General features: G+C 49.9%; 1 protein-coding gene across 2 annotated transcripts; it reads right to left on the reverse strand.

Annotated features, from left to right (window-relative positions):
* Positions 1-2,206: 2,206 nt before the first annotated feature.
* Positions 2,207-15,201, reverse strand: MMP25 (matrix metallopeptidase 25). 2 transcript variants are annotated; one of them, XM_074346435.1, is made up of 11 exons: positions 13,158-15,200; positions 12,701-12,857; positions 12,152-12,284; positions 10,495-10,630; positions 10,093-10,385; positions 5,283-5,459; positions 5,115-5,199; positions 4,879-4,961; positions 4,435-4,587; positions 4,105-4,362; positions 2,207-3,940 (listed from the first exon to the last, which is right to left on the reverse strand). In XM_074346435.1, exons 2-11 carry the CDS (start codon positions 12,791-12,793, stop codon positions 3,669-3,671), a joined length of 1,683 nt encoding a protein of 560 aa, XP_074202536.1. In that variant the 5' UTR covers positions 12,794-12,857; positions 13,158-15,200; the 3' UTR covers positions 2,207-3,668. The 2 variants fall into 2 exon arrangements, with proteins under 2 accessions (XP_074202536.1, XP_074202534.1); XM_074346433.1 differs by having other exon boundaries at positions 12,701-15,201.
* Between the last annotated feature and the right edge of the window lie 11,230 nt (positions 15,202-26,431).

The following is a 26,431-nucleotide window of genomic DNA, read 5'->3' on the forward strand; positions in this document are numbered from 1 at the left end:
TCGAGGTCCAGGGGAATCGTCACCAGGTCCGTTGAACACACGGCACCCCAGCTCCAAAGACCAGGGAAGGTTCTGTAGGTGCCCTTCACTCAGAATGTGGCCGGACCTGCTAGATCCCTGAGGTGGGCTCCCCAGGCCAGGACCTGTGCAGACTGACACACAGGCCCCTGGAGCGGTGGCTGGGGGACCTTGACTGTTTGCCTGTGGCCCAGGGTACAGCCCTCAGGAGGAGCGGAAGGAAGCTTTGATGACCGTCTGGGCCCTGCTGACCCAGCTCTCCTGAGCCCTTCTGGGGCCCCACAATCTGGAGGCCCCGCTGCAGGGGTCTCCCAGGCCCTGGGCAGCCCCTTAGCTTTTGTCTCACACAGCTTGGCCCACCTCCCAGCTGCTCCCGAATGCCCCAGGCTGGGGCCAAAGCCCCTCACTGCTCAGCACAGCCATCACCTTGCCCTCTGCATCAGTGTCTCAGGGCGGCCCCAACTAAGTGCCACAGACAGGTGTCCAAACAACACAAAGTTACTCTCTCACCATGAAGCCTAAATACTGAAATTGAGGTGTCAGCACTTTTGGATCTTTCTGAGAGCAATGAGGGAGGGTGTGTTCCAGGCCCTACCCGGGCTGGTAGACCGCTGTCTTCATGGTCACGCGGCTTTCTCCCTGTGGATGTATCTGTCTCCTAAGGTCTCATTTTTATAAGGACGCCAGTCATACTGGATTAGGGCCTCCCTAGTGACCTCAGTTTATCTTGATTCCCTCTGTAAGGACACCATCTCCAGATAAGGTCACATTCTGAGCAGCTGCGGGTTAGGACCTCAGCATATGAATTTGGGGGGAATACAATTCAATCTCTAATATCCTCCAGGATGACAGGACGACCCGGGCTCTTTAGGGGCCACCTGTGTGCACCCCGGAGGGCAGACCTACAAATCCCACTTCCTCGCTCAAAGTCTCACTTGGGTCAACTGGACCCAGCTAGCATCACCCTGCCCCTTAGAAGCCCATTCAGTTGTCTGAAACCCCCTTTCCACACCCAGGAAGTCCAGATCCTTCTTCCCATTCCAGGTCAGAGACAGAAGGGAGCTGCTCCTGCTTCAGCTGCAAGTAACATTTCTGCGTTTCATCTCTGGAAACCTTTGCATTCACCCATCCACCTACTGATGGACATTTGCGTCGTTTCCACCATTTGGCCATCGTGAATAATGCCGATGCGCACATTCGCGGACAAGGTTCTGTGTGGACATGCTTTTCTCTTGAATTCTACCTAGGAGTGGATTCGCTGGGTCATATGGTAAGTACGTTTTTAACTTTTTGAGATACCACCAGATTGTTTTCAAAGTGACAGAACCATCTTATATTGCCAGGAGCAGTGTAGGAAAGTTCCAGTTTCTGTACATCCTCAACAACACTTACTATTATGTCTTTTTGAGTCTAGTCATCCTAGTGGATATGACGTGGGGTCTCATTGTGATTTTGATTTGCATTTCCCTGATGACTAATGATGTTGAGCCTTTTTTCGAGTGCTTATGGTCCAGTTGTCTATCTTCTGTGGAGAAATGTATACTCTGATTTGCCCATTTTTAAATTCGGTTATTTGTCTTTCCATTTTTAAGTTATAAGAGGAGTTTCTAAATTCTGGATACGAGTCCCTTATCACATATATCACTTGCAAATATATTTTTTTCCCATTCTGTGGATTGTCTTTTCACTGTTTCCATGGTGTCCTTTGAAACACAGAAGTTTTAAATTTTGACTATGCAACTGTACCATTTTTAAAATATATAATTTGCTGAGTGGGGAGTACCGCTCAGTGGGAGAGCACATGCTTACCACGCATGAGGGCCTGGGTCGAATTCCCAGTACCGTCATTAAAAGTAAATAAATAAATAAACCTAATTACCCACCCAAAATAAATAACATAAAATATATAATTCAATCTGAGGTAGCATTTTTCTGTAGCTTCTTAATAAAGTCTTAAAGGCTAGGAAAGGAGAAATTTCCTTTGTAGCAGAAACAGCCTCAAATTTCACACCACACATCCCTCCTCTGGGCTCCCTCCAATTCCTCTTCCCGCTCGTTCCCCTCCCATCCCTCCTTCCTGCTGTCCATCAATGCTGGATTCCAGCCACTTCTGCAAAACAGAGTGATTTATGGCTGTCAAGTCCCTGCTACCAAACTTCACCCCAAGTCCATCAATGCTCAGAAGAAATGAAGGGCTTTCTCATTTTTATTGCCTCCTGGTGGGGCTGACAAGCTTTTAAAATCCAAGTTTCCTCCTCCTCATACTTCAAAAGGATCCTGACAGAGGCCCGGATGGCCTTCTGGTGGCTTAGAATTCTCATGTCCCAGGTTGGTTCAAGACACCTGGCTGTGGCCCTCCTACTGGTCTGCTCGTTGTGACCAAGGTGGGCAAGGCTGCAGCCCACAGCCTCAGCTCTGGGCAGCACTGTGGGGTCACTGAGGCTGAGTGGCATCCTGAGAAGTGGATGCTAAGTGACTCCATCCATGCAGGGTGGGCCTGTCTCAACCAAGGCCATCAGCTTGGCTTTGGAGGGAACATGAAGAGGTTGGCCCCTGGGAGGGAGAACACGGCACAGACACAGAAAAGCATCAAGAATCACACACAGAGATGGCAGCTGCTGGCCCAGCTCACGTGCCTATCAGGGCCACTCACCACCCAGCTCTTTCAAATGCAGATTCTGCCCCTCATCCAGCCCAGAGTGAGGACTCAGAGTGCAGGCATGGGAACTCCTTTCTAAGTCCCCTGGATCATTCTTGTGTGGAATATTCCAAAAAGATAGTTGCAGAAGCACTGGTTTAGATCCTAAATGCTGTAGGGAGTTGCAGGGGGGTGGTCAATGAGGTGGACAAGATTCCACCTACTCGCCACCCAGGAGCGCTGAAGAGGCAATGACCTTAGATTGAGAGGAAACCAGTCCACTGTCTCCCCCGAGCACAGAGCTGATGGCAGGCTAGCAGTTATCCTGGAGGAGGCGGCACCCACTCGTGTGGAGGTGTGAGGGATAGTTTAGGTATAGAAGTGTGTCATTTTAAGTGTGGGCATTTCATGTACCAGGGTGGTGACCAGAAAGAAGTCCATGGTGGGCTGGATTGTGGAGTGTCATCCATGTGGCCACTGATGGCACAAGGATGTGGGACACTAGTGATTGGGGCTGGTCAGGGTTGGGTGGGGACCCCACCAATGTGGCCTTGACTGGGATGTGGTGGAAGCGGGACAGGATGAGAGACTTGAGAGCAGCCGGTAGAGAGGGAGGCTCAGTTTCATTTTTCCAACCAGGCCTGTCCTGTAGAGACCCAAAGGGCTTGGGACAGCTGTTGTTGCCAGGCGGGACCGTAGCTACAGGGAGTCATCTGGTTGAGCTCCAAGAAAGGCTAGGTGTTCCGGGAGAAGGAGAGTCTTCAGAGGTTGCAGTGCAGCCAGAGTCCAGATTTCCAGGGGCGAGGTGAGGAAAGGACTATATGCAGTGACCTGGCCAAGGGCCAGCCCTTTGTCACCGCCCTCCAGCTCATCCCTGATTGTAGGTCCACCTGCATCCGCCCAGCTGCGTCCTCGATGAGCTCCACCCAGCCCGGGACCTAGGTTTCCACAATTATCCCCAAGGGCCCGCGGTGGGAGATCCGGCCCCATCTGTATTTCAACGGGTCCCACCTCAGCGGGAGGCGACGCCCCCCAGCAGCAGGGGCAGAAGGGGCAGCAGGAGGGGCACGGACGGCCGCCCCGCCGCCTGACTGATCTCGCACTGACAGTCGCAGGCTCCAGGATGAAGAGTCGCCTTGGGGGGCCTGGGGGCGCGAGGGCCAACGCTGGGGGCGGGGCAGTCCAGCCACTTAGGGCCTATGGGTTGGGGGGAGTCCGGCTCGGCCTTGACGCTGCCCTTGGGGAACCGCCAGTAGTGGGCGCCCTTGAAGAAGTAGGTGTCACCTGAGGGGAGGGAGCAGGGGCTTTGGGGGCTGGTCCAGACCCGCCCGAGCCCCGCCCCCTCCCACCGGGCCGCTTTCTCCCCGCGGCTCTGCGAAAAACCCCCGGTCCCGCCGCGAGCTCCGCATCCCTCGGGGCCTCGGGACCGTCCCCGCGCGCTCTCCCACCTGTGTTGCTGACAGTGACGTCGTCGGGGGAGTGAGGCGCCCCCTCCCAGAGGCTCAAGTCGCGTGGGTAGCCGGGGTCAGGGCGCGCCGCCGCCTCGTCGTACCTCCAGTACCGCTGGCCCCGGATCAGGTAGGTCTTCCCGTTCAGCGGCCACGAGAACACGGCGTCCACCGCCCCCCCCGGGGGCAGCCCCAGGTCCGCGAGCGGCCGCGCGGCGCCCTCCAGCTGCCGGTCCTGGAACACCCAGAACTGCGCGCCTGCGGGGAGGCGGCCGGGTGAGCGGCGAGCTCCGCGCCCCCGGCGCCAACTCGGCCCCGGCCCCTACTCACCGCTGAAGAGGAGGATCCGGCCGTCTCTGTGCCGGGCGTAGGCGGCCTGGATGACCGTAACCTGGGGCGGCAGCCCCTCCCAGAAGCGGTGGAGCCGGGCGGGCCGGGAGGACACCAGCTGTCCCGAGGGCTGGAGGCGCCAAAACCAGGGGCCTGCGGTGCAGAAGGGGTGGGCCTGCGGGCGTGAGATGGCAAGCGGTCTTCCTCCCTCCCCACCCCAGTGGGTAGCTGGGACACAGGGCTAGGTCTCCCCTCCCAGGTATGGGCAGACAGTTCCATCTGGAAATCAAGGGTGCAGTGTGTCTCTGGCGACCGGCTGGTCCAGGACTTTCTCCTTTTTAGCACTGAAGGTTCCGCATCCCTGGGAACCCCATAGCCTGGGTGGGTCACCCTTAGCGGGGAGGAAACCAACTATATGTGGTCCAGAGACCCGAAGTCATTCACCTTTGAAGAAGAAAGTTTCGCCTCGTATGTTGGCAATGGCGTCAAAATTTCCAGCACATCGATCAGGAACGGGTTGGGAGGGGCTGAGGAGAAGACAGGTGAGCAGAGAGAGGTAGGGGGCTCCTCCTCCCTTTCCTTAACCTTGATAACAGGGACTCTTACCATGCCCATCTCATGGAGGAGGACACTCAGGCTAGGGAGCTCACCCAAGCCCGCGCAGCTGGCGGGGGACTCACCTGTCCGGGGGCAGGGCAGGGGGTGGGGGAGGAGGAGCCAGGGGTTTCCTTGTGGGCTTGTCATAAGGGGTTTGGGGTGTTTTCCCTGTGGAGAGAGCGTTAGAGAGGCATGGGTCTCCTGACCCTGCCGAGGCGAACACCAGGCAGTCACCCCATCACTCCCCATACCGTAGAGCTGCTGGAGGCCTTCGCGGTCATCCTGGGACAGGCGGTACTCAGTGGGGTTGCCCACTGGGCCCTGGTAAAAGGGCCTCATGATGGAGTCGGGAGCTGAGGAGTGGCCCAGGCCCAGGGCGTGACCAAACTCATGTACAGCCACGGCAAACAGGTCGGTTCCTTCACCATCTGGGGAGGGAGGGAGATTGGGCTGGAGCTGTGCCTCACCCCCAGCCCGCACCTCCCAGTGCAACCAGGAAGCCCCTGGGAGTGGGGCCTTCTGGTGGACAGAAACAGCCAGGAGACCCTCAGAGGTGGCCATGGCTTCTTCTGCTCAGACCCCTCCCTGAGCCCTTTTATCCATCCTCTATGGGTTTGCTTATTTCGTAAATATTTTTGAGTAGCCTTGTATGGCAACGCTAGACCCTAAGGTGCCGGGCTGAAAAGACCCACAGAGCATGTTAGGGAAAGGGCAAGAGGAAACAGTGTGGACAGAGGAAGGAGTACTTTACTCTGATGTAGCCCCTTCCTCCAGGAAGGCAGCCTACAGAAACATTCTGTAGAGAGCAGGAACCTCAGGGTGCATGAAGTTCTCTTGAGGAAGCCCCAGCCCTTGGAGTACCCCCTTCCCATAGCTCCAGTCTGTTGGCAGAGGCCCCCCACTCCTCCCCACCCTTCCCACTTCCACCCACAGGGAATGTTGGTCAGACTCCTTGGCCCCACTCGCACCCTCATGGTCCTCTCCTGCCCCCCCCCCTCATTCCATCCCCGTTCCTCTAGCTCCCACAACCCTTCAGTCCTCTATTTCCCCTCCCCCATCTCCCTCTCCCACAGCCTCCACTCCCACCTCCCTGGGGTCCTCACTTCTCCTCCCCACCACTGCAGCCTCCATCAGTCTCAGAATGTGAAGCCCCAGCAGGCACTCTCCGACCACAGCCTGCTGGCCTGGCGCGCAGCCTCTCTGACCACAGAAGTCTCTCTCTTGGGGACCCAGCCCAGGCGCCAGGCAAGACCTAGCCTCTCCACGCACCCAGCTGCTGGCTGAACCCCAGCTCCTCATCGATTTATGAGCCAGTGAGAGGCCAAGAAAGGACAAAGCGAGAGAGGCAAGCAGCCCCCACAGGGAGGCACAGATTCCCCCAGATGTTGATCTGCTTCAGGGAAATTTCTAACTAGAGTGAGCAGTGCTGAAAGTGGGTTTATTGGAAGTAACCCAGTGAACTGAAAAGCCAATTTCTCTCAGCCCCTTATGGCCACTAGATGAGAATCTAAGCATGAAATGTGTAAGACATAAGAGGACTAGCAAACACTTGTCCTCATTTACTTTCCACAAATCTCTACATCCTCTCCCCATTTTACAGGTGAGGAAACTGAGGCACAGAGAAGTCAAGTTATATGGCAGAGCTTGGACACGGCTGGCACTCTGGCTGTGCTGTCCTGCCTTTCAGCAGTGATTTCGGACATCTTGGTCAGACTCCTAAGTACTAATGAATTTCCATGTTGACTGTGGGTGTTCTCATTGCTTGGAGTACTTTTTCTAAGAAATTGGAGGAAGTTTGGTGTCTTAGTCAGGTAGAGCTTTTTCATATCTCACCCCTCTTCCTACCTTGCTTCTCCTTTAGCCACACCCCCTCCTTGCACCCTTGTCATGATATTCAGCTGGGGAAATTTCACAACTGTGCAGATACAGCCCCGTGAGACTGCCAGTGCCCGTCTAAGGGAGTCCTCGGCACCTCCTCTCATCCTTGCCCAAGACCTCAGCGGGCAGCTCCTTTGCTCTCTCCACTCAGCCTCAATTCTAGACCCACAGCCTCTCAAGCCACTACCTAGCTCCAGCTCCAACCCCCAACTCTTTGATGACAAACGCTGACAAATGTATTTCCTATTTCATCAAGACTGGCCACTGATGTAATCTGTGACTTCCTGTGTATCTGAAAGAGGGGCAGATAGCTTCACCTTCCCCATGCTCATCTCTTACCTCTTGTGCTGCCCTGCTCAAGGTCCTGGCCTCGCTCACCTTCTTTAGGAGAAGGACAATCCCCGTCCCCTCCGTCATCCCTGCATTCATGCATCCATCCATGTCCATCCATCCACCCATTTATCCATCCATCAATCCACGATCCATGCATCCACCCCCACCCCTTTCTTTCTATTGGCTCATCTACCGCACCTGAGTGCTCAAGGCTCCCTCATCCTGAGACACCCCCGTCCTACCCTGCCCCTCACCCTCTCCCTCCAAAGCAAGTTCTTTGAGTTCAGTGAGTATCAGTCTTCAGTTCCTCAGCTCCTCTCATGCCCCTGTGGTCTGGATTCTTCCCCCACCCACCAAACCTGTGGGCACTACAGGTTACTTTGTCCCCAGATGACCAAATCCAGGCCTAAGTAACTTACTGGACTGATTTGCTGCCCTGCTCCCTGCTGACCACTTCCTCCTTTGCTTTGGTTTTAAATCACCTTTCAACCTGTTTTTTTTTTTTTTCTTCCCCTCCATTTCCTCGAATTCCACCTTCCCTGCCACCCTCCCCTTAACTCTGGGACTCTCCACTGCTCTGCACTCAACCTTCACATTCCACATTCACTCCCTGGAACCTTACCCACCCCCAGTACCAACGACTCTCTGCTACTAGGCCCAGCTCATAGCAGCTGGCAGTGAATGGAGCCCTACTCTGTGCCAGGCCCCATGCTGAGAGCTGTTGGTGAATGACTCATTCAGTCTGCCAGCCCGTGGTACCAGCAGGTACTGTGATTATCCCCATTTCTTAGATGAGGAAACTGAGCACATTGAGGTCAAGAAATTTATACATGAAGTAGGCAGCTTGAGTTCCGCTGCAAACCCAAGTTCTCACGTGCTGCATCACACAGCCTCACTGTTGTGGATTTGTGAAGGCTATCTGCACCTCACCCAAGTCCTTACCGAGCCTGTGTGCCCAGCCTCCAGCTGCTACCTTCCCCACAAAATGGCCCTCCCTCCTGGCCCAGCCTACCCCAGCAGCTGGCAACCATAGTTGACTGATCAGGGACTGGAAAAGTTGTGCCTCTTGCCTCCAGGACGAACCAACCCCACAGTACTATTTCTGCTGCAGAGTTCCCCGCAGGATCAGGCTCCCTTCCAGCTGAGACCACATTCTTGCTTAGCTTCTTTCCCTCAGTCTTCTCCTGTTTCCCTTTCCCCTGAGAATGTGCCCCCTGAGAAACTACTTGCACACAAATTTCCCTCTCAAGCTCCACTTCAGGGGAACCTGCGTGAAGTTGGAGGAATCCACATTCTAGAGCAAGATCCTCAACCACCAATGCACCACCTGCGCCAACCAGCCAACCAGCACTGCAGATACATGTCCCAACCTGAACTCACCCCTGCCTTCCCCAGCCTGCTCCTCCTCCTCCCACACTTCCCACTTGCATGAACAGGACACCATCCTTTAGGGGCCCTGAGCTGGAAACCTGACCGGTACCCAACACTCCCCACCCTGTTTGCCCCCAGAATCCAGTCAGATCCCAATTTTTGCCCATCCTCTGCCCTCATCTTCATCCCCATTCCCAACCCCCATCTCTTACTTGGACCCTGCGGCTTCCTACCTGCACACCGCACTGTCCCTATCTTGCCCCCCACAGCAGCCAGTAGTAGTTCTAGAATGCACAACCTTCCGCCTTCAGAATCCTATTGTCCAGACTCATCCATGTACTCTCCAAGGCCCTTTGTGGTATAAGACCTACCCTCCATCCTCCGCAGTCCCCTCCCAACACAGTTTTTCCTTCTAGCCCTGAATGTTCCAGGCCATTTCTCACCCCAGTGCTCCCACCCCTGACTCTCCTGGCCTCAGCCAGCTCACTGGCAGGTGCTTTCTTGTGTGTTCTCCCGCCCCCACCCGCACCCTGCATAGTCTGGGAGAGTGGGACCTTGTGCACTGATTGGCACTCAGTATATATATGTGGAATGAACAAAGTCATTGCTTCCCAGGAGGAGGTTATAATTCAGTGGTAAAGTGAATGCTTAGCATATACAAGGTCTTGGGTTCAATTTCCAGTACCTCCAGTAAAAAAACAAAACAAACAAACAAACAAAACCTCACTGCTGCAGCACCCCCCAGGCTTGAGGACTTCCTCTGCTATGATTTCCCATAATTGTGTCACCGTGTGTCACAACTGCCTGTTACTCTTCTGACTCAGCTGCTGCCAGAGCTGTGTTTTTGCCCCTTTAAGTCCTCAGCCCCAGCATGGCATTAAGCACCTGACAGGTCTCTGTGATGGGCAATTTTCTGTGTCAACTTGGCCAAACTATGGTGCCCTGTTGGTTGATCAAATACCAATCTAGATGTTCTTGTGCAAGTAATTTTGTAGATGAAATTGACATCTTTAATCAGTTGACTGTAAGTAGAGCAGATTGCTCTCCATACTGTGGGTGGGCCTCATCTAATCAGTTGAAGGCCTTACTAGTGAAAGCTGAGGTTTCCTGGAGAAGGAATTCCGCCTGAAGACTGCAACATAGAAATCCAGCCTGAGTTTCCAGCTGGCTTGTTCTGCAGACTCAGAACTGCACCATCCCATCTCACCTGAATTTCCAGCTTGTAGGCCTGCCCTACAGATTTTGGGCTTGCCAGCCTCTGCAATCCTATGAGTCAATTTCTTAAAATAAATGACTTTACACACACTCTCTCTCTCTTTCTTCCTCTCTCTCTCTCTCTCTCTCTCTCTCCCTCTCAGGGTTCTATTTCTCTGGAGAAGCCCAACAGATACAGCCTCCATCAATAAATGTAATTTAAACTTAATTCTTAAGGACAGACAGATCTGGGGAGAGGGCCTCTTAGAAGAGGGGAGATTGTACCTTTTGACCCAAAGGTCCAGGTCTCCTCATCGTCGAAGTGAGTGTCCCCAGAGATGGAGTGCTCCCCAGGGAAGAAGGCATGGGCGAGGGTGCCCCCCTGCCCGTCGAAGGGGTAACTGTCCTGATGGTAGGCCCGGGCAAAGTCGATGAGGATGTCAGGCTCTGTCGGGCCCTGAGAACCCATCTCCTGGAATCTGAGGCCTGACTCAACACCCCAGGTGGTCAGGGCATGGTGCATTAGGGTCCGCACTGTCTCCTGGCTCAGTGCTGAGCTCTGGGGGAAAGAGTGGACCCTGGGGAAAGAAGCGTGGGGAGTAAGGGGGCGCAGAGGAGAGATAAAGCAGCCATTCGAAGCTGGGCCCAACAGGTAGGCCCAGGGTGAGAGAGGGCACTGGGACCTACCTCCATGTCAGGGTTCGCTTCTTCCACATGCTGCCACTTAGAGCATACCGCCGCCGCCGCCTGACCAGCCCCGCTACCCCCAGCACGTCGGGCAGGGAGCAGCGGGGCTTATGCATGGTGGCCACTGTCACCGGGTCTGTGGGAGAGGTTGCAGTGAAGAGGAGTCAGCGGTAGTACCAGCTAACTTTCTATGTGGGGAAATTGAGTCTCAGACAGCTTCAAAAACCTACCTAAGAAGGCCCCACAGCTTAGATTTGAACCCAGGCAGTCTGATTCTGGAAGGCAGCTCATACCAAATTATGCCACTGCCATTCTGGGTAGGATCACCCTCTGCACCTGGCTCTGGATGGAATGGCTGCCGCCAGGTGGTGCCCAGAGTCTCAAGCCAAGATCTGGGCACCCCGTTCCCCTGAGCCCTCGTAGCTGGACTCTAGAGAAAGGAACTGGGGGTGCAGTGAAAACTCCTGTCTTTGAGGCTAGAATCCCCCGCTCAGGGGGGTTGCCCAAACCTCACACCCTAGCTCCCAAGTTCCCATCACATCCAAGTAAAGTTCAAAGTCCTTGGGCTAGCTGGGTCTCTGATAGCAAGCACTTCCCCAGTTAGGTGGCCTGGAATCCCCTTTCCCTGCTGGGTGCCATTTCCAGCAGCCCCTTCATCTCCCAATGAAAGTCAAACCTCACTTTGTTGGTTGAGGTGAAAAAAAGCAATTGAGCACATCCCAACACCAGACACTGCTCGGCAGTGGACAGGACAGGGAAAAGTCCTACCTTCCCTCGTAGCTGGACAGAATCCCTCCACTTCCCTCTTCCTCTCACTTAGCCCAACAGATGAGCCTCTCAGCTCTTCCTCCAAAATATATACCCTGGATGCAACTGCTTCCCATCACATCCTTGCCTGTACACTACCTGCCTCCTTCCTGGTCTCCATGCTCCCCACCCTTCATTCTCCATCAGCAAGCAGAAGAAGCTTAAAACTGCAAATCAGATCGAGTTGTCTCTTTTCTTCAAAACCTCTCATGGTTTCTTATCACACTTGAAATCAAACCCAAGCACCTCTCAAGGCCCCCTGATCAGGCTCTTGCTTAGCTCTTCTGTTCTCTCATTTTATGCATGCAAGCCTATATCTACCACAAGGCCTTGGCACTTGCCTGGGACACTCTTCTCCCACACCTTCCCGTTACTGGTTCCTCTTCTTTGGGTCCTATGAATTCTTAACATCATATGAGCTCCTCTCAACTCATATGACAACTTTCAGAGGAGCTTGCCCTGACCAGCCCAGCCCCTGAATACCATTAGCATTTTATTTTCTCCAAAACACTCATCACTACCTGAAATTGGTTTACATATTTCTGTCCTTGATCTGTGTATGTGTGTCTAGAATGTTAGCTCCTGGAGAGCAGGGACCTCACCCACCTTGCTCACCACTATACCAGTGGAGCCTGAAATGACCTCGTATGTCGTTTATCAAGAAGAGATTGCTGATAAATATTTATTAAAAGAGGAATGTCTTAGAACCTCCTAGGTTGGGACCCCCGAGGTGAGCATTTTCAAAACACCCATGATTGCATGCAGAGGTTTAGAAACTGCGATCAGGTGGGAAATAATGGTCAGGCTGGATGTGGAGGCAGGGAAGGGGAGGGGGTGGGGGGTCACTTGCCCAGGAGGCCTGTCTCTGGCAGTCCCGCAAACCTCTGCATGACCTTGATAGCATCCCGCAGTTTTGCCTGGCTCTGCAGCTGGGCCTGGGCAGGGTGAGGTGGCGGCAGGTAGCCATAGCGGGTCAGCCAGTCCTAGACAATAGGAGGATACAGGGGAAGCCGGATGGGTCGAAGAGATGGGACTCTCCCTCATTGCCACCATCTTGGAAGCCCACCTCTCACCAGGCATGGAGAGCCCAGGGTCCCCAGCACAGGGTACGCCCCCAGCTCCCCATCTCAAGGTCCAGGCCCTCCAGCCCCGCGTTTGCCAGTCTTCACATGGACCCAAAGGTCCCCACCTCCCCACCCCAGCCCTTTTCCAGATTTCCAAATTCGGGGCCCAAACCTCCTGAGGGATCCAAGAATTCAGGTCCCCAGTCCCCATCCCCGGTCACTCTTTGGACATTTCAATCTACCCGCAGCCTCTTCTGAACCCAGGAGTCCAGGCCCCGGCTTCCCTCTCCCAGCTCCACAGCAGATCCCAGGAATCCGCGGACCCCGGCACTCACCACGCCCAGGCTCACGTCTTGCGCGGACGGCTCCTGGGCGCCCATGGGCGGCGGCAGCAGCAGCGGGAGCAGCAGCGCCAGGAGCCGGAGCATGGCGCGCTCCTGCCCGGGCAGCCGGCGTGGCTGGTGGGGACCTGACCCGGGCCGCCCGGGAGATCTGGGGAAGAATGTCAGGGGCTCGGAGAGGCGCCGGGGACCCGGCGCCGGAGTACGAGGGGTGGGCAAGGAGATGGGCCGCGCGGGGTGGGTACGGGGCCCTGGGATGCACGACGAGGGGGCACGGGGACGTCCAGCGGAGGGCCCGGAGGGCTGAGAGGGTGCGGGAAGGGCGCGGAGGTGCAGGTTCCGGGTCCGCGGCGGCGGCCTCTCAGGGTAGCAGGATGGTCCTGTCCGCGCTAACGGTCCCTTCTCTGGACGGGAGAGGCTGGCTGGGCGGGGCGGGGCGGGGCAGGCGCACCGGCTAAGCGCCGACGGCACCGCAAGGAAAATGGCCAGACCCTCAGTCGTTCAGCGAGATGGGGTGGGCCGGGTGGTGTCCCCAGTAGCCCCGGGCCCGGCTGCAAGTTTCTCTTCGCAGATCCAGCTTCAGGACGTCCCGGAGGGCCGCTAGCTTCTGCTTTCTCACATCTGCTCCGCCCCGCCCGGGGGAGGGGCGGCTCGGCGTCCTCCCCCTCTCCAGCCGCCCTTCCCGGAGACCCCAGGGCTCGGGCCGCACTGCGTGGCTGGATTTCCTGGCAGCAGGAGGCTGCGACGCTTCCCTCTTCACCCGGCTCCAGCACGCCCCCCGCCCATCTCCGCCAGCGGCCCCTTCCCCTACGTGCGCGAGTGCGGCGCCAGTCTTCACATGCGGTCCCCGAATTCATTCCCCCAAACGCGTGGGCTGCGCGGGTCCCTGCCTCCTATGGGGTGATCTTAGCATCCCTAGATCCCAGACCCGGTTGCTACTACAGGACCGTGCCCCGCGCTCTGCGGGTTCTAGACTTTAAAATCCAGGAACATCCTCGCAGAAGCTGGAACGTCTGCCCCGTGCCAGGAGCGCAGGGCAGAGGAGCGAGTGAATGGGAGGAGACCTGGGAGGCAGAGACCTGGGGGCCCGCAGAGCCGCCCCCCGCGGAGCCCGGTGCTGGGAAGCCGGGCAGCTGGAGGGGATGAGGAGGAAGGTGGGGGTGGACTTCCTGGCCTAGGGGCAGGTGAGGGAAACAGCTCAGTCTCTGGAACAGAGCAGCGACAGGACCCCACGTGTATTTTAAACAAAATAAATAGTGAGCAGGATTAGCAAGCTAGAGATGCAAACTAAACACTGAGATCCTGTCCGCTGGGGCTGCCATAACAAACTGGATGACGTGAACCACAGAAATTCACTTCCTCACGGTTCTGGTGGCTGGAAGTCCCAGACCAAGGTGCAGGCAACGCTGGTTTCTCCTGCCATTTCAAGGCCTCTCTCTCTCCTCGTCTTGTGGGTGACTGTTTTGTCCTGTGTCCTTCACCATTCCAGGCATCCAGTATAATAGAGCTAAGAGAAAATATTATCTCTTCCTCTGAGACTCTTTTGAGGTGTTAATGTAAAATTGAATCTCCTTCATTACATAAGTCACTTAGCTATACTTTACCCTTGGCTGCGATTCCTCCTCTCTTGTATTGATACCCAAATGCTTCCACCTTTGGAAGGGACATTAGGTTCGGCCGCTGTGCGGGTCTAGATTACAGGCAGCAATACTAGTGTACCAAGTGCCTTCTCCCTGGTCCACAGACTGAGGTTATCCAGATGCAGAGTGGTCAGCTATCTTTACCACCATCGATATAGCTGCATTCACTGTTAGTACCAATCTGGTCAGAGGGGGTGAAGGCACATCCTGCGCCATCAGATACTTAGGAATTCTGACACAAGGTTTTAAATATAGTTGCAATCGCTTATTTAGGAATCATCGCTGTTTCAGGCACTTGTATTTGTAGCCCTGGTCATATGACAACTGCATCAGGTAGGAAGAAAGAAAGTTGAGGTGACGTGGGGAGGAAGTAAGAAAGAAAAATTGAGTTGTTATATGAGCATCCTCCTTGTCGTGGGGAAGAATTGCACAGTCTCCCCAGCATCTCTCCCTGCGTGATCTCCCCAGATCTGCCAGAAACAGAGAGATCTACCTAGTGGGACAGATTTTCAGGCTTTATCTGCCCCCATTTTGTCTTTTTTTTTTTTTTTTTTTTTTAATGGAGGTACTGGGGATTGAACCCAGGTCCTCGAGCATGTTAAGCATGCACTCACGGAGCTATTCCCCACCCACTGCTCCCACTTTGGACAACCAGTGTTTCAACCACCCATTTCAATTCTCTACCAAACTAGTACCCTGGGGACGATATTCTTTGCCCACTGTTGGACATTATGGGCTATAAAGTGGGCTCTTGATCTGAAGAAATGATGATTGGCCACCCAAGCTGGTGCAATATCTTTTGATTTGGTTCTTTTGTGTTGTTCTGAGCATTTGCATCTATCACTGGGTAAGCAAAGCCCAGTCCAGCGTCGGTGGCTGCTCCTGTCAGGACCCATCTGCCATGCCACACCCACCCCAGGGACACCAGCAGGAGTCTCACTTGCCAGTTTTTATCCAGGCCGTCCCCCTAGGGAATCTGCCACATAGCCATCTCTGTTCTCTGTCTCTTGCTTGAGGACAGAACAGCTCTTATTGGCATTTTGTGCCTCTGAGGGTACAAGAGGACCATGTCTAGATTCAGCCCATCTCTACATTGCTGCAGTGACCCCATGTCCACTTATTTCATAGGCCCAGGTGGCCACCTTAAGTGAACAGATGGGAATATCTGCTTATTCACCTGGAAGGGGGTTCCAGTGATGGGCACTGATGTGCCGAGTCCTACTTTAAAGCACCCCTCAAATTTCCATAGTGATTCCGAAAGGACTGGGCCCCATATGGGCATCCCTTAAAGAGGCCAGGTTTCCACTGCCCTCCTGCCTGACGATGAGTCAGGAGAAACCAAAACATAGGAAATTTCACTACTGTCAATTCTTCAATTATAGCTAGGAAAACAGCATACAGTTCAGTCCACCAGACTGATTAGTTTTCACCTTCTTTGATCAGAGTGGTGGCCTTCCAAAGAGGATATTGTCCATTCACCTGGAATTGTTGTCCACAAACCAAGCAGCAATTTGTTGGTCAGTCAAGAGCAGTTTATAGGGCTGTCCAAGTGGCAGAAACTGGCAGCTGCTCGCACAGATCCAGAGTCAGTCCTCAGAGAAGAGAGGCCCCCTGCATGTGAGGCTCTCCCCAGTAAGCACCATCCTGTAAAAACTATCTCCATTTTATTATGGGACTCTTCAGGGCCCTGCCATCCCCATTAGAGCATTTCTCTGACATCACCATAGACATTATGGGTATTTCAGGTTTTAAGATCATTTTATGTCCTTCAGTCATCAAGGTAGCTTCAATTAATGGCTGATAGCAAGGTGGTAAATAACCCTGGAAACTCTCTTGTCCAAAGTCCCAGTAGTCGTCGCTGGGGAGTGCTCATGGGCTTTTGTCTTAAGCTCCAGTCTACAGTCCACTTAGGGCTACTGCACAGAGAATTTGTCCCTGCTGGGACCCCACACTTCTATCCCATGCTGCGTGGACCCAGGCAATCTTACTGGTTCCTGCTTAGCACATCCAAGTAACATTGCTTGAAGGGCAAATGTGCATGCCTTCTGTTTTACAAGACTAGTTAGAGAAACATCCCCCAGTCAGGCAAAATGTCAATCCCCATAGTTGCACTCAGGTAAAAGACGCACAACCAATTTACATAAAGTCTGACCAAACATTCCAACTCTACTAACTTTTACTTTAGTACCATTGACTCTCACATTCATAACTGTGGCCTCCATGGGGACCCCATCTACAGGTTTTGGTTTTATGATACTAAGCAGGGAAAATGTTCTCCAGTATGACTTAATACCACTCTCATTAGGGAAAGGAGACACAACTTCTTTACATAGAGCTTGTTTAAACTTTCCAACTTCCATAATTTTGTGAACTCTTGCACTTTTCCATCCTGTTCTCTCAATCTAATTGCAGCCAAGTCAGGGCTTCACCAGTGGGTTTTGGTACCGCTGTGCATGGGGCTCCTGTATCAAGGAGTCCTGGGAACTTCCCTTCTTCACTCCCTGACTGTTTCACCCACTCTTGTGCAAAATGCTTTGGATCAGAGAAGATTCTGGGGAGATCATGGAATATGTCTCCCCACCTGGACAACAACTGCACTGGCAGAATTGGCCTGGTGGAACTACTCTGGAACTCTGAAGGCTTGCAACTTCCAGGGAAAGATGTAGATGGAAGACCAGGATAAATAGTTAATTTCAGTCAGTTTCAGCTCTCAGCCCAGTAGCAGCGGCCCATCCCCCACCCGGTGGCCAGCAGCTGTGCAGGTGTTCCCTGAGAGCTTGCAGGAAGGAGGGTGTGCAAAAAGGACCCTGTCCTCCAAAGATTGGGGGGCGGGGGGGCGGTCTGTGCTCTGATGGCTGATCATCACTTCTGGTCACAGGTGCAAAGAGGCCACCACCATTGTTGCACCTCCCCCACTGCTCCAGCCCCTGCCCCTCTGGCTGAAGTGACTGGTCAGGAGATTTAAAGGGCTGGGACCCCTTTTTAATCCCCTTCTTTTTTTGATTTTCCCCTTTCAGGAGTCAGACATTAAAGACTAGAACATTTTTTCAAACCTCTGCAAACATGGGGAGAATCAGAAAGTGAATGCATGTGCCCAACAGAAGTCTCAGAAAAGACCTAAGAACACATTGAGTTCACATCTCAGTCACAGAAACAGTCTACTAAAAAATAAATTAATTAATAAATAAAAATAAAAACAAAAACAAAGCAAAAACCCACAAAAACCCAACACAGCAAACTCTGGGGAAGGGGGAGAATCTGATTTCCAGAGTTACCACATTATTAGATTCAAATGTCCGGTGTTGAACAAAAAAAATCACAAGGCATGCAAAGAAACAGGAAATATGGCCTGTTCAAAAGAAAAAATAAATCAACAGAAACGGTTTCTGAAAAAGACTTAATGTCAGACAAATACCATATGATTCCACTTACATGAGGTACTTAGAGTAGTCAAACCCACAGAGACAGAAAGTACAATGGTGACTGCCAGGGGTTGGGGTGGGGAGAAGGGGTAGTTAATATTTAATGGGATCAGAATTTCAGTTTTACAGACTGAAAAGTGCTATGGGGATGATGGTGGTGATGGCTGCACAGCAATGTGAGTATATTTAACATGACTGATCTGTACACTTAAAGATGGTTAAGATGTTAAATTTTATACATGTGTATTTTACCATAACAAGAAAAAATTAATGGGGAAAACAAATAAAAGAAGCTAGACCAAAAAATAGATCACACTATATGATATGATTCTATTTACATTTAGCAAATGCAAACACATCTACAAATGATAGAAAGTGAATCAGTAGTTGTCTGGGTTGGGTTGGGTGGAGGCAGGAGGGAGAAATTGAAACCAAGCAGAACCCTGATGGGGAGCTCTCCCACCAAGTGCAAAGACCCCTCCATGTCCCCTGCGTCTTGTCTGTAGAAAAGCTGAAGTCTCCCAGGCCTCCCTGAGTCACAAAAGAGCAGGTGCAAGCAGTTAATGACTAGGACAATAAAGTCACAGAATCTTCCAGGGTCTGATGCACATTCCCGGGTCATTTTACAGATACTCTAAACTGCCACCAGAGGGAAAAAGCTACCTGCATGATGACCAAACTGCAGTCATGACACAGGCTGCTCCATCTTGAGCAGGACTAAACCTGCAGTCAGCACAATTCCAGGAACTGGCCTTAAGAGAATGGGGTTGACACTATTGTTCATAATAATCTGTGTCTTTGTGGGCATCAAAATAATTGTAGCTTGCTCTGCCCATCTATGTAAACAGGCAGCTAAAACTGTCACCAAAGAAAAACTACAGATCCATGTCAACATCTTCCACTCTGAGAATTTAGTCCTGGATCAGTGTGAAGAAGTTACAGAAGACGGACCTTCACCCATGATCCCATAGAAATGGAGTGATGTCTGACGGTGGGGATTTGTAAGCAGTTTTTTTGCAGGAAAGAGCTCTTTGCAAGAAAGAACTCTCTGCAGGAGGCCCCTTTTGTCTTGTCACTTTAGCAAAGCTATATTTTAACTAATCTCCAGCCCAAGCACAACTTTCAAATCCTTTGATCACACAATACTTTGCCTAACCTGTTGGTTCTTTCCTTAGATCAAAGAAATAGACATGAAGAATAAGTAATTAACAGATGGCTTTTCCCCCGCTTCCCATTCAGTAATCTCATGAACAAACTGTGTGAACAAGAGAGCATCTAAAGAAAGACCACAAGGAGTTGACAAGCCTGCACGCAATAAGAGATGGTGATGAGTCTGACCCCCTACCTTAGTGATTAACTGAGATCACTTCCCCTTTTTCCCTTTAAAAACGTTTATGGCTGAGCAGAATCTTCAGAGCTAGTTCTGGGACACGAGTCCACCTTCCCCCCAGGTTGCCAGCTTCCTGATGAAAGCAACCTTCCTACTAACACTTGTCTCTGGAATATTGACTTTTCAAGTGGCAAGCCAAACCTGAGTTCAGTAACAGGATCATAAAGGGGCATGAGGGAATTTGGGGAGGTGATGAATATCGTGATTATGATGATGCTTTTAGGTGGGAGCGTAAGTATATCCCAAAACTTACCAAATGGTACACTTTAAACATGTGCAGCTTATTTTATATCAGTTATGCTGCAATAACAGTTTTTAAAAAATATATATACATGCAAGACTTTTATCAGTAAAGTAAAAAGGTAGTAAAAGATAGTATGCTCCTGAGAATTGGGAGCGGGCCAATCCAAGAGGGGAAAAATGGCCAACACTTTTTGTTTTTTATTACTTTTTGTAAAAAGAGTTAAAAGAAAAAAGAATTGCAGTGCCAACTAGTGCCTGCTGAGGCCCCATGACAACCCCCTCCACCCCCAACTTCCAGCCCTTAGGCGTCTGCCTGCTCCTCTTTGGGAGGTAAACCCCTGACGGGTGTTTGCCTTAGCACAGTTAACAGCCTTGGGAAGTGGCTGGTCTCACTCAGGCTGACTTCTCACAGCCCATGTCTCCCCCTTATCCAAGTCATAAATTCCACGACCTTGCTTGTGTCAGCCCACGTCTCCATCTTACTGGAGTCATAAATCCACTGTCCTCCCATATATCAAAGCTCCCTACCTCACCTACAGCCAATCAGAAATCTGTTCCTCTATCCCTTTGTGTTCACAGCCCCTTCCCCAATAAAGGACCCTGCACATTCACACTTGGTGGACACATAGGCACCTCTTGCTTGTGTGGCCTGCTGTTGTTTGTACCTATTAAATTTTCCTTTGTTCTTGAACTTCTCCCTTTTTGGTAAATCCTTACCAACGCATGTCACCAACCCCACCAAGTGTCCCCCAACAAGAATAAGTTAGGGTCCCCGGTGAGGGATTGAGCCAAGGGACCCTAGCCCTTTGTCAATCTTTACTTTGATTAATCTGCCTAACCACTGCCCAAAGTGATTGCTGGTCAGGTTTGCATTGTAATCTCTACCTTCCAATTTTTAAATTTCAACAAACTGGGGTAGATAGAGCAAATTTGTTTGGGGCCCTTCAACACTGGGAAGCCAGAAGGGGGTTCCTTCAGTCCACCCAACCTTAGATAGTATTGTATTAAAACCTTTGTTTTGAGGAGGAGAGGGTATAGCTCAGTGGTAGAGCGCATGCCTAGCATGCATGAGACTCTGGGTTCAATCCTCAGTACCTCCATTACTTAAACAAATAAATGAACCTAATTACCTACTCCCAAAAAAAATTTACAAAAAAGCATCCAGAGAAAAAAACCCTTCATTTGTACTCCATCAACATCCATTTCATTCATCCCATTTTCCACCCTGCTGGTACGTGCCGCGTGATCCTCCCCTTTCTTTTTCCTCTTTGTTTCACTTCCATCAATATTCACTTTATTCACCTTATTTCTTAATAACCCTTTAAAAATTTCCACCCTACCAAAACCTGTCTCCTGTCTCAATTTTTCTCCTCTGCCTTTCCCCATTTTCTTGTTAATTAACTTTTTTTTTTTAAGTAAGACCCATGAGGGACATCTGAGACAGCAAATTCATAAGGCTTCCTAAAATGTCCCTCAGTTTTGCAGCTGTAAGGTTTTCTGGGTATGTAGGCAAACCATCGCCCCTCCAGCCTTTACTATGACCTGGGTAAGGAGTGTATTCAGTAGGCGAATATCCAGGTCACTTTGAAGCCAGTCTCAGGTGGCCTGCATCCAGAGTTACCGGCCCCTTCATCTGGAGTGTTCTACTTGAAATTTATTGGGGGAGACAGATAGTTCTTATTCTCAGGGTAATCGGACCTGACAGTGGCTTTTATCTAGTCTAGTAGGCTGGCTGTTCCCTTGGGCATAACTTCCTGTGTGTCTGGACAGGGTATAACCACCTATGATCATTTCATACTGAGCTGTGGGTCCTGAATCAACCCAAACATGCTCTTCTGCTCTGCAGATTCAAAACCAAAGAACAGTGTGGAGGAGGGAAGGTACAGCTCAGTGGTAGAGCGTGTGCTTAGCGTGCACGAGGTCCTGGGTTCAATCCCCAGGACCTCCATTATAAATAAATAAATAAATAAATAAATAAATAAATAAATAAATAAATAAATAAAACCTAATTACTACCCCCCACCAAAAAAAGACAAAACAAACAAAGACAAAGAACAGCCCCCAAGTTAGTTACTCTTACAATCCCTTTCAGCAAAGGGTCCTCAAGAAGGGGACGATAACGATTCACAAAGTGAAAAACTCCACACTGTCCCCTGCTTTCAGCAGTTTCTTGGTTTTGTCCTTCCCCCACCTTGACAAATTTTTGGTGATCTGAGGGCTTAGAGATAATTACAGTTGTTTCTGCATAACTTTTCCCTCGGAGGGAGGCTTTAGGCTAGTGACCTAAGCTCAGACTCACTGAAATCTGACCAGTCTCAAGTTTCAAGCCAGCACTCTCTTTGAATTTCATTTTAGCTATTACAGATAATAGCAACCAACAGATTGAACATTTTGCTTCTTTCTCATCAGTTTTCATTTCCTTATGTCTCCACTAAACTGACTCCCTGGGAGCTGGATTCATGTCTAAATTCCATTGCTAATTTTACCTTTAGTAACTTCAGTGCATCACAGCTGCTTCTCCAGGCCAGGGGGGAACATGTGGCCACCAGGAATCAAAATCTCTTCATCCCCTGCCCTCTTATCCTTTCTCTCCCCAAAACCACATGTTATGAGTTCTAGCAAATCCCATTTCACTGACACCAACTTAACGAACGCCTCACTTCTCCTAGCATCCCTATTTACAAGGATTGAGGGACTTTGTACCAGGAACTGAAGGCAGAGACCAATATATAATTTTTCTATTATGTCACACCATGTTTGTCATCAGATTAGCAAAAAATAAAAAAATCTGATGATGTCACATATTGGCCAGGTGTGGGCCAGATGAAATTGATGCTCTGCTGATCTGATCAGAGTACGTTTCATGGTTGCTCTGTGAAGGATCAACCCTTCACCCAAAATCTGGGTCAGATGTGGAGGCCGATGAGGCCACACACACTAAGAGCATAAGATGGAATTGATGACTCATATAATGAGGCCTTCTGAGGGGAGCAGGGCAGGTTCTCAAGCAGATCTGAGATGGCTTGAGAGAGCAAGGAGGGGCTTTCCCGGGCGTTAGTGGGTGAGGCTGGGCTGAGGCCCCTCCGCACTGGCCAGGGCTTTCCTGAATGAAATTCCCCTCCTGTGCAAGGGAGAGAGCACCAGGGCCTTCCTATCAGCTTGCCCAGATGTGGGCTACAAGGAAAGAGGGAAGCCTGGGGCTTTCAAGCTGTCAGCAAACATCAAAAATGGATTTTATAGATATTACAGGATAGATATTATAGTTCATAGATATTACAGTTTATAGATATTATGTAGAATATCTATTTACTCTAAATAAAACAGATAAACAACAAGAACCTAACTTTATAGCACAGGGAACTGTATTCAGCTTCTTGTATTAACATACAATGGAGAGGGGAAGATATCGCTCAAGTGGTAGAGAGCCTACCTAGCGTGCACGAGTTCCTGGGTTCAATCCCCAGTATCTCCTCTAAATATAAATAAATAAATGAACCTAATTACCTCCTCCACCAAAAAAATAAATAAATAAATAAATTACATATAATGGAAAAGAATCTAAAATATATATATATGTATGTATATGTATAACTGAATCACTTTGCTGTACATCTGAACTAACATTGTAAATTAACTACACTTGAATCAAAAAAATAAAATTTTTTAAATAAAAAAAATTTTTTAAGTGGAGTTGGACTTTTTATTCCAGAGTGTAAATTAACACTTACCCTTTGGAGATCAGTTTAGCGATATTTAATAAAGCTGATGAGCATAACCTCTGTGATAGAGAAAAGATGGTTGCAAATTCTTTTCTACTCCTCTCGTTGAGTGACAGGATATCCTCCTTTCCCCTTGAAACTGGGCCGACCTCAGTGGCTTGCCTGACCAGTAGAATGCTGTGAGAGTGATGGTTCTGGAAACCTCAAGACATAGTCTTAAGAAGCCTGGCAGCTTCTTCCCAGGCCCCTTGGAACCACATTTTGGGGGAAGTTAGCTTCCACGTAAGAAGTCTGGGATAGATGGCCATACTGTGAGGAAATCCATGCAACCACGTGCAGAAGCTGTGTGAAGAAAGAAATCCGGCCCCAGCTGACCCAGCCATCCAGCCCAGATGTAGGAGCAAAGAAATCATCTCATAACTCCAGCCCCGATCACCGTATTACCTGAGATCCTGGCAGAACCCAGTCGACCCTCAGAACTGTCAGAGAAAAAAACCAAATTGTTGTTTCAAGCTTCTAAATTGTGAGATAGTTATTACTCAGCAAGACCTCGCTGGAACACCTCCCCACACTGATTCTACCTCTAAGTAGACAACAGCATAAAATTTCCACCCAAGTGTCCACGGAGATCTGCGTACAAGGTTGTGCATTAGAACATTGTTTATAACACTGAAGAAGAGCCAAAAGACTCAGTGTTCAATGATTGGAGAGTAGAGAAATAAATTGGGGCATAAACTTTGGATGAAATACCATACAGCTGTTAAGAACAAACTAAATCTAAATACACCATCCTAGATAAGTCTCAAAAACATTTGGGAAAACAGCTGCTTGGATTCTTCCCCCCAAAAGTCAATGTCCTGAAAGACACATAAGAAGACAGGGGGAGTATTTTAGATGAAAGGAGACTAAAGAGAAATGTTCAGTTGATTACATGTGATAACGGTGCAGGGTTATGTAGGGGAATCCCTGTGTCCTCAGGAGATGCAAGTGGAAGTAGCCAAAGGTCTAGCAAAATGTGTGCGAGTGTGTGTCACCTGAGAGAGAGAGAGAAAGCAAATGTAACAGAACGTCCACCACTGTAAGCCTTAGTGGAGGGTATACGTTATGTTACCCTGCAACTTTCCTTTAGGTTTGAAAATTCTCCACCCTTTTGATTCCACTGATATGTACAACGTGGGTAAATCTCAGCAGCTTGACGCTGAATCCAAGCATCCAGGCACAAAAGATGACATATCATACATGATTCCATTTAGAGATCCTCCTGGAACAGGCAAAGTAATGGTGACAGAAAGGAGATCAGTGGTTTCCATGAGGAGAAGAGGGACTGCAAATAAGCAAGGGAATTTTGGGGGTGATGGAAGCGTTCTATATCATGATTGTGGTGGCAGTTAGTTTGTTGCACATATTTATCAAAATATTATCAAATTGGTGAATCTCACAACTCAATAATAAAAAAACAAACAACCCTATCCAAAAATGGGCAGACCTAAAGAAACATTTCTCCAGTGAAGGCACATGAAAAAATGCTCATTGTCACTACTTATCAGAGAAATGCAAATCAAAACTACATTCATCTCACACCAGTCAGAACGGCCATCATTCAGAAGTCCACAAATGATAAGCGCCAGAGAGGGTATGGAGAAAAGGGAACCCTCCTACATTTTTGTTGGGAATGTAGTTTGGTGCAGCCACTATGGAAAACAGTATGGTGATTTCTTAAAAACCTAAAAATAGACTTTCTGTATGATCCAGCAATCCCATTCCTGGGCATAAATCTGGAGGAAACTAATTCAAAAAGATACATGCACCCCAATGTTCACAGCAGCATTACTTACAATAGCCAAGACATGGAAGCGACCTAAATGTCCATCGACAGATGAATGGATAAAGAAGATATGGAATGCACACACACACACACACACACACACACACACACACACACACACACACGGTGGAATACGACTCAGCCACAAAAAAGAATAAAATAATGCCATTTGCAGCAACACGTATGGACCTGGAGATTTTCATACTAAGTGAAGTAAGCCAGAAAGAGAAAGAAAAATACCATATATCACTTACATGTGGAATCTGAAAAAAATGACACAAAAGGCCTTATTTACAAAACAGAAATAGACTCACAGACATAAAAGACAAATTTATGGTTACCGGCGGGGAAAGGGAGAGTGGAGGGATAAATTGGGAGTTCAGGATTTGCAGATAATACTATATATAAAAGAGATAAACAACAAGGTCCTATTGTATAGCACAGGGAGCTATATTCAATATCTTATAATAGCCCATAATGAGAAAGAATAAAAAGAATATATATATGTATAACTGAATCAATATGTTGTACGCCAGAAATTAACGCAACGTTGTATACTGACTATACATCAATTTCTTAAAAAATGAAGAAAAATGGTGAATTTTCTTATGTATAAATTATTCCTTGTGATGGGTCAAATTGTGTCCCCCAAAAGGATAAGTCCAAGCCCTAACCTCCCATCCCTGAGAATGGGACATTATTTGGAAATTGGATCTTTGCAGCTGAAAGTAAGTTGAAGATTTCAAGATGAGATCATCCTGGGTTTGGTTTGGGCCCTAAAACCAATGACTGGTCCTTAGAAGAGACAGGAGAGACAGAGATGAGACTCGGGGACACAGAGAAGCCCCAGAGGGGGAAGGCCATGTGAAGATGGAGGCAGAGATTGGAATGATGCAGCTTCAGTCCAAGGAGCATTAAGGAAGTAGAAGATCAGGATGGGAGAGCTGTCACCATCAGAGGCTCCAGAAGGAACCAACCCGGCCCCCACCTTGATTTCGGACTTCTGGCCTCCAGAACTATGAGACAATAAATTTCAGTCACTTAAGTCATCCAGTTGCTGGTAATTTGTGATGGCCTTGGGAAGGAATACCTACCTCGATAAAGCCAAGGGTTGTTTGGGGTTGGGAGAGGGATTAGGTACTTACTTACTTATTTTCATGGAAGCACTGGGGATGGAACCCAGGACCTCGAGCATGCTAAGCACGCGCTCTACCACTGAGCTGTACCTTCCTCCCACCTAGTTTTTTTCAGTTGGGAAAAAATTGGCAATAACAGCAAAAAAGCAAGCTACAGAACAGTATATTCAGTAAAATATTTTATATGAAGGTTTTAAACACCCTCAAACAATACTACCTATTGTTCATAGACTTTGCATACATCGTAAAAGCCTGGAGGTGCCTTGGTCTGGAAGCACGCCACTCCCCGGGTTGCCTCTATGGAGGGGGCAGGGAGGGCAGTGGGGGCATTCTACTGGCTTCTGATGCCC

This window comes from Camelus bactrianus, chromosome 18, assembly GCF_048773025.1.
Source record: "Camelus bactrianus isolate YW-2024 breed Bactrian camel chromosome 18, ASM4877302v1, whole genome shotgun sequence".
In the NCBI taxonomy this organism is placed as follows: Eukaryota; Metazoa; Chordata; class Mammalia; order Artiodactyla; family Camelidae; genus Camelus; species Camelus bactrianus.